Source organism: Salvelinus fontinalis, chromosome 28 (assembly GCF_029448725.1).
Source record: "Salvelinus fontinalis isolate EN_2023a chromosome 28, ASM2944872v1, whole genome shotgun sequence".
Lineage (NCBI taxonomy): Eukaryota > Metazoa > Chordata > Actinopteri > Salmoniformes > Salmonidae > Salvelinus > Salvelinus fontinalis.
In genome coordinates, this window is record NC_074692.1 from 14,016,869 (window position 1) to 14,029,207 (window position 12,339).

At 40.4% G+C, this 12,339-nt stretch overlaps 2 protein-coding genes across 3 annotated transcripts in view; one reads left to right on the top strand and one right to left on the bottom strand.

Annotated features, from left to right (window-relative positions):
* glt1d1 (glycosyltransferase 1 domain containing 1) overlaps positions 1-1,009 on the bottom strand; it is a 44,669-nt gene extending 43,660 nt beyond the window's left edge. The window contains exon 1 of one of the 2 annotated variants that reach the window (XM_055886726.1): positions 785-1,009. In XM_055886726.1, coding sequence (XP_055742701.1) covers positions 785-852 — 68 coding nt within the window. In that variant the 5' untranslated portion in view covers positions 853-1,009. The remainder of the gene's footprint in view (positions 1-784) is intronic. The other variant, XM_055886727.1, reaches the window with a different exon arrangement.
* Positions 1,010-1,399: 390 nt separating this feature from the next.
* The window catches only part of slc15a4 (solute carrier family 15 member 4), a 42,219-nt gene continuing 31,279 nt past the window's right edge, over positions 1,400-12,339 (top strand). The window contains exons 1-6 of the mRNA XM_055886728.1: positions 1,400-1,667; positions 1,909-2,532; positions 3,703-3,995; positions 4,836-4,977; positions 5,347-5,433; positions 8,456-8,636. Coding sequence (XP_055742703.1) covers positions 1,957-2,532; positions 3,703-3,995; positions 4,836-4,977; positions 5,347-5,433; positions 8,456-8,636 — 1,279 coding nt within the window. The 5' untranslated portion in view covers positions 1,400-1,667; positions 1,909-1,956. The remainder of the gene's footprint in view (positions 1,668-1,908; positions 2,533-3,702; positions 3,996-4,835; positions 4,978-5,346; positions 5,434-8,455; positions 8,637-12,339) is intronic.

The following is a 12,339-nucleotide window of genomic DNA, read 5'->3' on the forward strand; positions in this document are numbered from 1 at the left end:
TCTTCCTCTGTTCTTCAGAAATACAATGAATCAAAATAAGACCACTCCTGGTCACTCTGACACTTTTCCCAGCGTATACTTCACCATTTTAAACCTCAAACGGGTTTCCCACATACGCATCCTTACTCAACAAACGCATCCAAAGAAGATGTGAATCATTAACATTCATAGACGTATTCTCCACTCTCATTTAAGACAATTTCCTTTTAGATCCAGTTTTCGGCAACTACGGTTGTCCATTTAAGACATTCATCTTCACCAACTTTACTCGACTCGCTGCTTGATTTGAACTCAGCATCCACTTCCGCCATTTTATTCAACCTCCAATCAACAAAATACTTTCATTCATGTATTCTGTTATGTTCGCTTCATCGGCAGTTCGGCACTGACATTTCTACGGAAACGAACCCCTCTCATGTTAACATCAGTCTCTACGTGTTAATGTTTTTGATTGATCACGACTGGTTCCCCGATGGGAGCGTTGATCCAGCTGATGTTAGCCAATATATTTGATAACCAATGACAGGTGAGGTGGGTACTGACCAGAGTCGTGCATTTCGATAAATACATGGCTCTGGCACTGACCATTGAATGGGAATCATTGGCCAATACTGGGCATGTATTGCAGATCCAACATGCTATGATTTCTTATTGTATGCTAGGTAAATTAAGCTCCGGTTTCCAATATTTAATGATCCACATTTTCCTGACAGTGAGCTAGCTAGCACGTTAACGTTACTTCCTTATTTTCAAGACAACCCAAAAACTATCTCGCTAACGTTACCTTATTCTCTCGGCTGTGGTACAGTTTCCCGTTTTTGGACTGAGGCATGCAAGAAATAGCAATTTCATAGCTACACCCAGGGCTGTCTCTACATTTACAATTTGAATAGAAGTTAGATATAAAAATAATGTTCAATTAGTGTGGAGTTGCCTGAGTTACAGGCTGTTTATAGCTCATCCTGTTGACACCATGAGCTACGTCATCTTTGGCACACGTGGGACTGTTTACAAATGACAGTCCGTCTTTCATAATGTTCCCCTGGAAACGAGGAACGCTCTCTCTCTTGCCCCTCCAGAAAAAGCCTAGCGACCATTTTTTTTTAAACAATATAGCCATATAATTATTTATATGGCTATATTTATTAATCAGTTTCATTCCATTTTGAGTACTCTGATCTACATTCATGATACTCTCTACTCAAAAGAAAGAGGAACTGCAAGCACTGCAGGAAGTGTTAGTATTGAATGGCTTCCTTTTCGACCAATAGATTATAAGCATGTTACCATTCTGGCCAATGGATCTAGGCTAAAATACGATGTGCATCTAAACAGCGCAACAACTGCACGAATCACAACTTTGTAAAATGTAGGGATTGACTGCCTCAGTCGCTCAAACTGTCAGCAGTGTTATGTGAAGTTGTTTAATCTGTTTATGTTATTCAGGAAAAAGCACAATTTAGACTGCTGAAGGAGCAGACAGTCACGCGCCAGTGCTGTGACAGGCAGTGTGAGTGTCAGTTTCATTACAGTTAACGTTACGCGAGTAGCTAGCTTGCTAGATATTCTCTTTTCTGAACACATTGATTTTGTGTCAGGTCGAGCAAGAAAACTGTTAAGATAGGAGGCTAAATGGCAGACGTTGGACCGTGTGTCATTCATTAAAGGTACTGTATGCTACTTCTCAGTGTTATGATGCGAATCATCGTGCTAAAGCTAGCATGCCGATGTCATGAACCACACCAAACTTTGTAAGCTAGCTAATATTCCATGTCTTACTTAGCTATCTAAGAAAACAAGTATCTCTCAAACTGAACTGGACCACCCTGTTGTAGTCTCTCCAACATCTTAACGACATAACGCCTAGTATCGTTGTATTTTTTATCATCTCGTGTTCATTTTGTTTAGGTTTGACGTTTTTCCAGTGAACATTTTAAGTCAACAAGTCAGCTGAAGATGGCCAGCAGGAATGCCAGTGAGAGCACCCCTCTTTTGGACAGCAGCTCGGTGACTGTGAACAGGCCTGTGTCAGTGTTCCAGGGCAGAAGACTGGCATGTGCGACTATTCTGCTGGCAGAATCATTGGAACGAGTGGCATTCTATGGCATCACTTCCAACCTGGTCCTTTTCCTCAACAGTAGCCCATTTTATTGGGAGGGAACTCAGGCCAGCCAGGCACCACTGATGTTCATGGGGGTTACATACCTGATCTCACCATTTGGTGGCTGGCTGGCTGATGCATATCTGGGAAAGTTCTGGACCATTGCTGGCAGTTTGATCCTGTACTTTCTTGGCATACTGTTTTTCCCTTTTATCGCAAGTACAGACTCCCAGAATACCCTGTGTGGTGATGAAATGGCATTTCCAGTGCAACCAGCTGAATGTTTGAGCACAAACGGTACCCTTCCAAGCAATGTGACCTGCCCCACACGGGCACCTTACTGTGGGCCAGTGATCTACACTGCCCTTGTTCTCATTGCCCTTGGTGTGGGAACAGTGAAATCAAACATCACTCCATTTGGGGCAGACCAGGTACAGTATATCTTATGACTGAACAAAGCAATCTATCTAAGATCTCTTATGAAAACTTAATGAATGCTCAATGTATTATGCTTAACACTGTTGCTAATGCGATCCCGTCTAACACAGCCTAATTTATAACACCTGAAAGGTTCTAACATGATCTTACTTTGGTCAGCCTTGTATATGGACTGAAAGGGTAATCGTGGAATAGGAAAAATGTTGATGTACTATGCCTGTCATCTCTCTAGGTTTACCACGATCACTCAATCCGCAAGACCCCTGCTAGTTGTAGCCATTGGCAATTTGCATCATGAGGTTTATATTTGGGTAATGCCATCAATCAGGTCAACACACCAGTCATCTAAGGCTGAGAAGAATGCTAGATGAGTAATTTTCCATCAACATAGGAAGCGAAACTCACATGTGTCACTTCTTTTTCTCATTGAAATTAAGTATTAGGCCTACCTTTAAGACCCGTCATGAAGGAGGAAAGCCCATTTCAGTGGGAAATATCTGAAAGGGGTCATTGTTATTCAAATCTAGCTAAACCAGGCTGGCCAAAATTTTCAAAGAGGTGGTGACTTTGATTAGCACAGATTTCAATTCCATCGTCATATGATTTTCAATTGTTTTTGCTTGCCACATTTTTAGTGTGTGATTGGTTTAGACACATTCATTTTGATTGTTAAATGTTTCATGTGGGATACAAAAGTAATATTGGGGTAAAATGGTCATGCCATTGAGTAGAATTAGTTGTTCATCTTCAAAACATTATTAGATTAACCTATTCATGAGTTAGAGGACAGTCTTATTGCTTTTCACAAGGTTACTTCCCCTTTTTTGAAGCATGGAATAGAAGGAATATATTAGCACTGTAGGCTGCATCACATGGTAGTTATACACTAATTTATTTTATTTTAATTGTACCTTTATTTAACTAGGCAAGTCAGTTAAGAACAAATTCTTATTTAATGCCAGTGAATGATGGGATTTACAACAACATGTTTCCTATGATTAGGCCTACTGTTTATTTTAGATGGCCATGCATGCCCATTTTAGGTCTAGCCTATTGAGTTTGATTATAATACTGCAATTCGTTTTTTTTTCTAAAGGATGCTGATGGATTGCAGCGGTTGAATGATAATATTGGTTGCCATGACAAGCTCTTTTGCCTCACAGGTAAAAGATCGTGGCCCAGAGGCCACTCGCAGGTTCTTCAACTGGTTCTACTGGTGCATCAACCTAGGAGCCATCTTGTCCCTAGGTGGCGTGGCTTACATCCAGCAGAACATCAACTTCCAGTTGGGGTACATCATCCCAGCTGTGTGCCTGGGTGTCTCCTTCCTGGTGTTCCTGCTGGGGCGCACAGTCTTCATCAACAAGCCAGCTGACGGTAGTGCCTTCACTGATATGTTCAAGATCCTGGGTTACGCCTGCTGCACTGCACAGCCCAAAGAGCCCAACCTGCTACGGTAAGAGGGGCCAGCCAGATCACCATTGTGTTGCTCTTACTTAGTAGTACTATATCAGTAGCTGGATGTGGGCTAGATCAAGGGTGTGAATGAGGCTGGGCTCTCTCTGATCTCGATGGACACCCACTACTCTAAACAATATAGCAAACATCTTCAAATCTACTTTAGGATTTAAAAAAATAAGGATATGTGCTCCTGTTTGGCTCAGTTAGTAGAGTATGGCGCTTGCAACGCCAGGGTTGTGGGTTCGATTCCCAGCACCCCCCATATGTGAAATGACTAAGTCGCTTTGGATAAAAGCGTGTGTGTTTGCGTATGGTATAGTGCTTCTCTGGTCCAAGATCGCACCACTAGGTTTTGCTGGTAGCCCTTTATGTTAAACTTTTCTTTGATCCTCAGCCTGTACTGTAGAAGTTTTTTTTATTTTTTTCCCTGGCATTCATCATCATTCGTTGTGGAGGAAAGTTATTCCAAAGTTCTGTTGCTTGACTTTGAACCTAAGTAGCACTATCAGTCCAAAAACTTGACATTGAATATTTTAAGTTGGTCAATCCTGCAGCCTTTCAAGAATTCCTTATTAAGGCTTTTTATCCAGAGATGGGGATTATAGGCTTTAGTATAACATTTCTGCCCTTTCACTAGAAGTGCTGTTATTTTAAAGGAGAGACATTCACAAAAAAGTCCTAATTAAGTCTCGTAACTCCAGAATTTAGTTGAATTGTAGCTGAGTTAGTTTATGGGATATTTACTAAATTGTACGGCCCTTATCAAAACATGCAGTAGCAAATTTGTATGTCTTTTAAAGTTGTTAAAATGTGTTGTATTTCTTCTCTTGTTAAGGGCTAAACCGACCATGCTGGACGGTGCCAAGGTGACATATGGAGGGAGATTCCCAGAGGAGAAGGTGGAGGAGGTGAAAGCAATGCTTAAAGTTCTCCCGGTGTTCTTTGCTCTTATCCCATACTGGACTGTATACTTTCAGGTGAGAGATTTATCTATTCCCCTCCTTTTGTTTTCATAGATCTAAGCAACGTTAATTACATTAGGATCAAGTACAGTAGGGTTTTTACATTTACATTACATTTAAGTCATTTAGCAGACGCTCTTATCCAGAGCGACTTACAAATTGGAAAGTTCATACATATTTATCCTGGTCCCCCCGTGGGAATTGAACCCTGGTCCCCCCGTGGGAATTGAACCCACAACCCTGGCGTTGCAAGCGCCATGCTCTACCAACTGAGCCACACGGGACCACAGTGTTTTTGCACAGTGTTTTTGTTTTTTTTCAGTGTTTTTGCAGGCAAAATGGCATCAGTTAAGAAATAGGAATGTTCTTTTCACTGTTCTGTAGATGCAGACAACATATTTCCTCCAGAGCCTACATCTAAGGATTCCTGACACCAGTACAGGCACCAACAGTAGTGACGGAACCCTCCAGGTAAACTCAAATTGAACCCCAGCTGATTTGCCTGCATGTGTGCTATGATTATTCCCACTAGGCAGAGATGTAATTTCAATATCTAGTTTTGATTTACATTTAGTTGAATTGTCAACTAATGTGAAATCAGCAACAACATTCACCATGTCATTGGATCTAGGTTAAAAGTTAGGTGAAAAAAAGACAGAATCCCTTCCGTTGACGACTTTTTGCAAATCCAATCAGTTTTCCACGTTGATTCAACGGCATCATATTTAATTGTTTTGTTGAAATGACGTGGAAACAACATTGATTCAACCAGTTATTGCCCAGTGGGTGGTCAATGTTGCTCTGACCAAATGCTAGAAAGCATGGTCTGTCACATTTTGGGCATTACTCAGACTTGAAGGTTAAATATCACGTTTTGTTTGTTGGCAGAGAGCCCCACAGGTCCAGTTGGCTGTCTCTGTCTAACCTGATTTAGAATGGGAAGGATTAGTTTCCCTGTAGAGATGAGTCAGTAGGCCAGTGAAAAAGCATCAGAGTCAACAGCTGGAAGCAGTCAAGGTTGCTAAACCCCTGAGGATTAAATCAAAAGTTTGACCCACTCCCTAATCACAGATAAACACCCTGGTTTTCCGTTGTCTCTTGTGCTTCGGTCAGACATTTTTTTTCCTGGGTGATGCCTCTGACTAGACAAGGCCATATATCTTCTGTTGTAGTGTGTGTCCCATTATCTCCCAGGGAGTAGCTTATGTGAAGTGTTTGGTTAATCCACATCACATACTTTGACTAGAAATGGGTAAGAGACTAGCACCTGTTTGGGTTTGTTGCTACTTTTAGATTCAAAGTCTGTCAGGCATTTGAACATACACATGCATAGGGTGGTAAGGGAAGTATGTAGAGTAAAATGTGAACTGAAACACTTTCTCGTTAACCACACATTCTATGGTGTTAAAACATCCACCATCTTAAAGGGGGAAATCCGCAGTTGAAACACTAACAAAACCCCTCCCTGCTACTGTTTCGGTAAAAAGTCGAGGGATGGGGCTTGAGAAATGTAACCACTCTCAAATTCATAGACGGAGCTATGGATGCAAGGACTGACCATGCATGATAGCAACACTATAGTTTTAACCATGTTTTGAGGCAATAGTGTTTGTTTACTTTTGCTTTGTTTACAAACATTGGAGACAAATAGTCCTATATTTTCTGTTCTGATGGGGTACGACTGTTGAACTAAGCTCATGAGGCATGTATAAGTTATATTCTTCAAGATTCAATGGGTACGTATTAATTTTTATGTCCAAAAATGTATGTAGCAACTGCAGGTTGCCCCTTTTTTTTTCAGATCTAAAAAGAGCAAACACATGCCACTTATTCTGTTTTTCATTTGTTTTTCAATACCATCTGTCAAAACGGCTTTCAGGTGAAATGGCCATTTCTCAGCAAGTGATTTTATGAAATGGTCTTTACATTCAAGTATTACTTAAACAGGAAATGTTATTGCTTATTTTCATTCTCAGCATGTAGTATTTCTGTTTCCAAAAAAAGGAAGTGCTTTTTACCATACTCTAAGCTGTCATCAAATTGAAAATGGAAGTGAGATTAGATATCTTTACCACAGTGATGTTGTGCGCCTTTAATTCTGGAGATACATTTGAGCTTTAATTTACAGAGAATATATTTTTTCAGGAAATCATATCCTACTCTGATGATAGCTGAGAGCAGGTAGGCAGGATAAGCTTGGCAAAGCAAAGGCAAGCAGTGAAGACATCAAAGCGGAAATGGCCAGAATAATAAATAAATAATTTAGTTTTATGGTATTTTCCCCTCCCAGTTAGTTTTAATGTGTAAGTGTTGAGGCAAGGCCACATGGGTACAGTAGAGGCAGTTATGTGTATTCTTTCTTGTTCAATTACTTTCTTGACAATTGTACATTGTAAGGTAATGGGCAGAAATGTCCAAAAGTGTAATAAGTAATTATTTCATTAATCCTAGTCTTCCAAAGTGCAGAGACTTCTTGAGTAAAAACCAACACTCTCAAAAGTTTGGTCCACCTGTGTTTTTAGGGTCACTTCTCTGCATACTCAGTCCAAGGGAAGAGTAGCTGCAGGATGAAGAGCCATTCCACTGTCTGGGCAGTTTTTCTGCTTAATTAACACTTACCGATGTTAATGTGCTCCCCCTCTGGTCGCTACTGAGTCGTGGCTACTGGGGCACCTCTGCCAATCAAAATAGACTCACCTGGGTGCAAATACTTAGCACACTTTCATGTTTTGGATATGATAATGAGGGGGGGCAGACATACTCTCAAACCTTATATACAATGTATAAATTACCAGCGGTTAGTCTAAGAAATGTAAATTCAATCAGGGAATAAACGGGACCGTCAGATGTTTAAAACTAGAGATGTTTAGGAGGCACTTAACATTTGAATTGCAATTGAAATAAATAAGGACTACGCCTTGCCGTGTCCTGTAGCATTTTCTATCAATTGTAGGCTACGTTTCAAATAAAACATTTTGTTTTCCATGTTGATTCATTTGTTATCCAGTGTATTTGTACCGGTATGTATAATTTTTAAGAATGTTCTGCCAATGGACTTCTTGATGATGATGATAATAATTTCTCCATCTCGTGTCTTTTGCTAATGCTAATTGCAACAGTCTGTTTATCATTTCACCCTAACATACCTGCTGCTGGGACAATGTTACCCACGTAACTCTGAATTATTCTAATACATGATTAATTGTTCTTTAGATGGTCTTACCAGATTTACTTTGTGTGCAATAGATTTTGTGAAATGTAAATTATACTTTCATTTTTTTATTTGAATATATTTATTTAACTTGAGTTTTGGTTCAGTTTTAGTTCTGTCCAGCTGAGGGCGACAACACGGTGTCAAGGCCATCAGCACATCACTCCCTCACCCCTGAGGAACTGGACAGGAGTGCACTGACATTCTCTGTATTGTTTTCCATGTCTTGTGCACTTCTTGTAAATAGTTTCTCATGTTTGTCTTTTTCTGGATTCCTGACAGATCACATTCCGCTTCCCTGCCGCCTGGCTGACAATGTTCGACGCAGTGCTTATTCTCATGCTGATCCCCCTTAAGGACAAAGTGGTGGACCCCATCCTCAAACGCAGAGGCCTGCTGCCCTCCTCCCTCAAGAGGATCGCAGTTGGGATGTTCTTTGTCATGTGGTCAGCTGTAGCGGCTGGTGAGTGGAGTGCAGCAGCTAATCCTTACTGTGTCTATGGCATGTCTTGAGAGCCTGTCATGGTAGATCATGCTAGTAAATCTTCCATTTAAACCACCCCACATCCTCTTCAACCCACAGTTTCACAATGTCACAGTCATACTGTTCACCATAATACATGTCACACATTTCAAATGTCACATGTTAGGGAAAAACCCATCTCCTTGATCTCATCTCTCAATGAGATATGTTGCTGTTCCTTATTCTGTTGCTGAGAAGATGTCCGGGTCAGGAGTCATGACTCACGAGGCAAACAGGACAAGCAAGCCAATGTTGCTTTACTTTGCTTAAGCTGTATGTCGCGCATGTTTAACATGTTCAATGACTTTTGAGAAGGGAAAGGATAGCAAGACAGGGATCATTTGTAAAAATTCAACATTCGTATAACTTTAAAAAATAAAATGTAATTTGACTGAAAGGGAAGTGGGATACCTAGTCAGTTGTACAACTGAATGCCTTCAACTGAAATGTGTCTTCCGCATTTAACCCAACCCCTCTGAATCAGAGAGGTGTGCGGAGCTGCCTTAATCGACCTCCATGTCATCGGTGCCCGGGGAGCAGTTTTTGTTGGCGGTTAATTAACTGCCTTGCTCAGGGGCAGAACAACAGATTTGTATCTTGTCAGCTCAGGGATTCGATCCTTCAAGAACGATTCACACCCCTTGACTTTTTACACATTTAGTTGTTGCAGCCTGAATTTAAAATTGATTAAATTGAGATTGTGTCACTGATCTACACACAATACCCCATAATGTAGATTATTATTTATTTATTTTACAAATTATTTAACAATTAAAGCTGAAATGTCTTGAGTCAATAAGTATTCAACCTCTTTATTATGGCAAGCCTAAATAAGTTGCATGGACTCACTCTGTGTGCAATAGTGATTAACATGATTTTTGAATGACTACCCTATCTCTATACCCCACACATACAATTATCTGTAAGGTCCCTCATTCATGAATTGAATTTCAAACACAGATTCAACCACAAAGACCAGGGAGGTTTTCCAATGCCTCCCTCACTGGATTTGACCTATTGGTAGATGAGTTTTTTTTTAAAGCTGAAAGGACACTGAATGTCCGTCCCTCTGATCATGGTGAAGTTATCAATTATGCTTTGGGTGATGTATCAATACTCTGTTGCCGGAGAGGAAGGAAACCGCTCAGAGATTTCACCATGAGGCCAATGGTGACTTTAAAACAGTTAGAGGTGAATGGCTGTGATAGAACTGAGGATGGATTAACAACATTGTAGTTACTCCACAATACTAACCTAACTGACAGAGAGAAAAGGAAGCCTGTACAGAATAAAAATCATCTAAAACATGCATCCTGTTTGCAATAAGCCACTAAACTAATACTGCAAAAATGTGGCAAAGAAAATATATATTTTTCTCCTGAATACAACACATCACTGAGTAACACACTTCGTATTCCAATATTGCTCCCGAGTGGCGCAGCATCTCAGTGCAAGAGGTGTCACTACAGTCCCTGGTTCGAATCCAAGCTTATCACATCCGGCCGTAATTGTGCGCTGCCCTATGGGACTCCCAATTGGCCCAGCTTTATCCAGGTTTGGCCCGGGGTAGACCGTCATTGTAAATAAGAATTTGTTCTTAACTGACTTAAAGGTTAAATGTAAAAAATAAAGGCGGCGTGGGATGTTCCCCAATTCCAGAAGGGGGGCCTGAATGTTTGGGGTTTAGCATACAAAATTAATAGAATAGAGCTAAGCACAGGCAAAATCCTTGAGGGAAAAACTGGGAGATATTTACCATTCAGCAGGAATATATCGTAAAGCACAAGGCCAAATTTACACTGGAGTTTAGCAAGATGACATTGAATGTTCCTGAGTGGCCTAGTTAAAGTTTTGAATGAAATTGGCTTAAATATATGGGAATACTTGCTGTCTAGCAATGATCAACAACCAACTTGACAGAGCTTGAAGAATTTAAAAAAGAATAATGGGCTAATGTACAATTCAGGTATACAAAGCTCACACAAGGAACCCAAACGGCTGCGCGCGTGCGCTATCGTGCATACATTTATTTTGTCCCCCCACATCAAACGAGATCACAACACGCAGGTTAAAGTATCAAAACAAACTCTGAACCAATGACATTAATTTGGGGACAGGTCGAAAAGCATTAAACATGTATGGCAATTTAGCTAGTTAGCTTGCACTTGCTAGCTAATTTGTCCTATTTAGCTAGCTTGCACTTGCTAGCTAATTTGTCCTGGGATATAAACATTGAGTTATTTTACCTGAAATTCACAAGGTCCTCTACTCCGACAATTAATCCACACAAAACGGTCAACCGAATCGTTTCTAGTCATCTCTCCTCCTTCCAGGCTTTTTCATCTTTGAACTTATATGGTGATTGACATCTACACTTTCATAGTATTACCACAGCAACCAGCAAAACAGTTAGTCTTTCAATCACCCACGTGGGTATAACCAATGAGATGGCACGTGGGTACCTGCTTCTATAAACCAATGAGGAGATGGGAGAGGCAGGACTTGCAGTGCGATCTGTGTCAGAAATAAGAATGACTTCTATTTTAGGCCTTGGCAACGCAGATGTTTTTTGGTGCAATAATTGAATAACATGGCTTTCTAAATTTATTTTGCAACGCACGCGACGTGTCCGGTCTGGTCAGCATATTAGACTTACCCAAAAACACTCACAACTGTAATTGCTGCAAAAGGTGATTCTAACACGTATTTGAGTGTTTTTATTTTTCATTCATAAATACATATTTTTCTTCCACTTTGACAGAGTTGTGTGTGTGGATTGTTGACAAAAGGACAATTAAATCCATTTTAATCCCACTTTGTAACATAACAAAATGTTTAAAAAGTTGAGGGGTATTGTATATTTGACCAGCCCCACTGTCCTCTACAAAGAGGAGCTGACCTTCACAGGGCTGTTTGTTCTTCAGGTCGCAGCAGGTAGTCTGTCAAAGGTATTCATATTCTTTGCCTCAAAACACAGCTCTCTGGTAAGATGGTATCATACAGACTTGGAAAATAAAAAAAGCCCCAAAAGTGTACTTTGTTTTCTCATCTTTTTATAGCATAGAGAGTAGATAGGATTCCATGTATCTTCTACTCTGGTTCTGTTTGACTGCACCCATAGAGCACTGCTCAGTCCAGTTCCAGCCTGTGGATTATCTTTGAAATAGACCCAGCCTAGCCTGTCACTGGCTGCGGCATTGACGTATTCAGGCTAAAATATTTTGAGTGAGACAAGCCTCTTCTCAAATCAGTGGCACACTTGAGAACCAATGCACATATTAATGTCACAAATCAAATTTTATTTGTCGCATGTGCAGAGTACAACAGGTGTAGAACCTTTACAGTGAAATGCTTACTTACAAGCCCTTAACCAACAAAGCAGTTAAGAAAAAAGGTTTAAAGTATTTACTAAAATACACAGAAATAAAATACAAAATAAGAAGTAACAATAAAATAGCGGTAGCGAGGCTATATACAGGGGCTACCAGTACAGAGTCAATGTGCGGGGGCACTGGTTATATGAGGTAATATGTAGGTAGAGAGAAAGTGACTGCATGGATAATAAACAGTAGCACCAGTGTAAAACTGGGTGGTGGGGACAACTGGGGGGTGGGGACAAATAGTCCGGGTAGCCATTTGATAA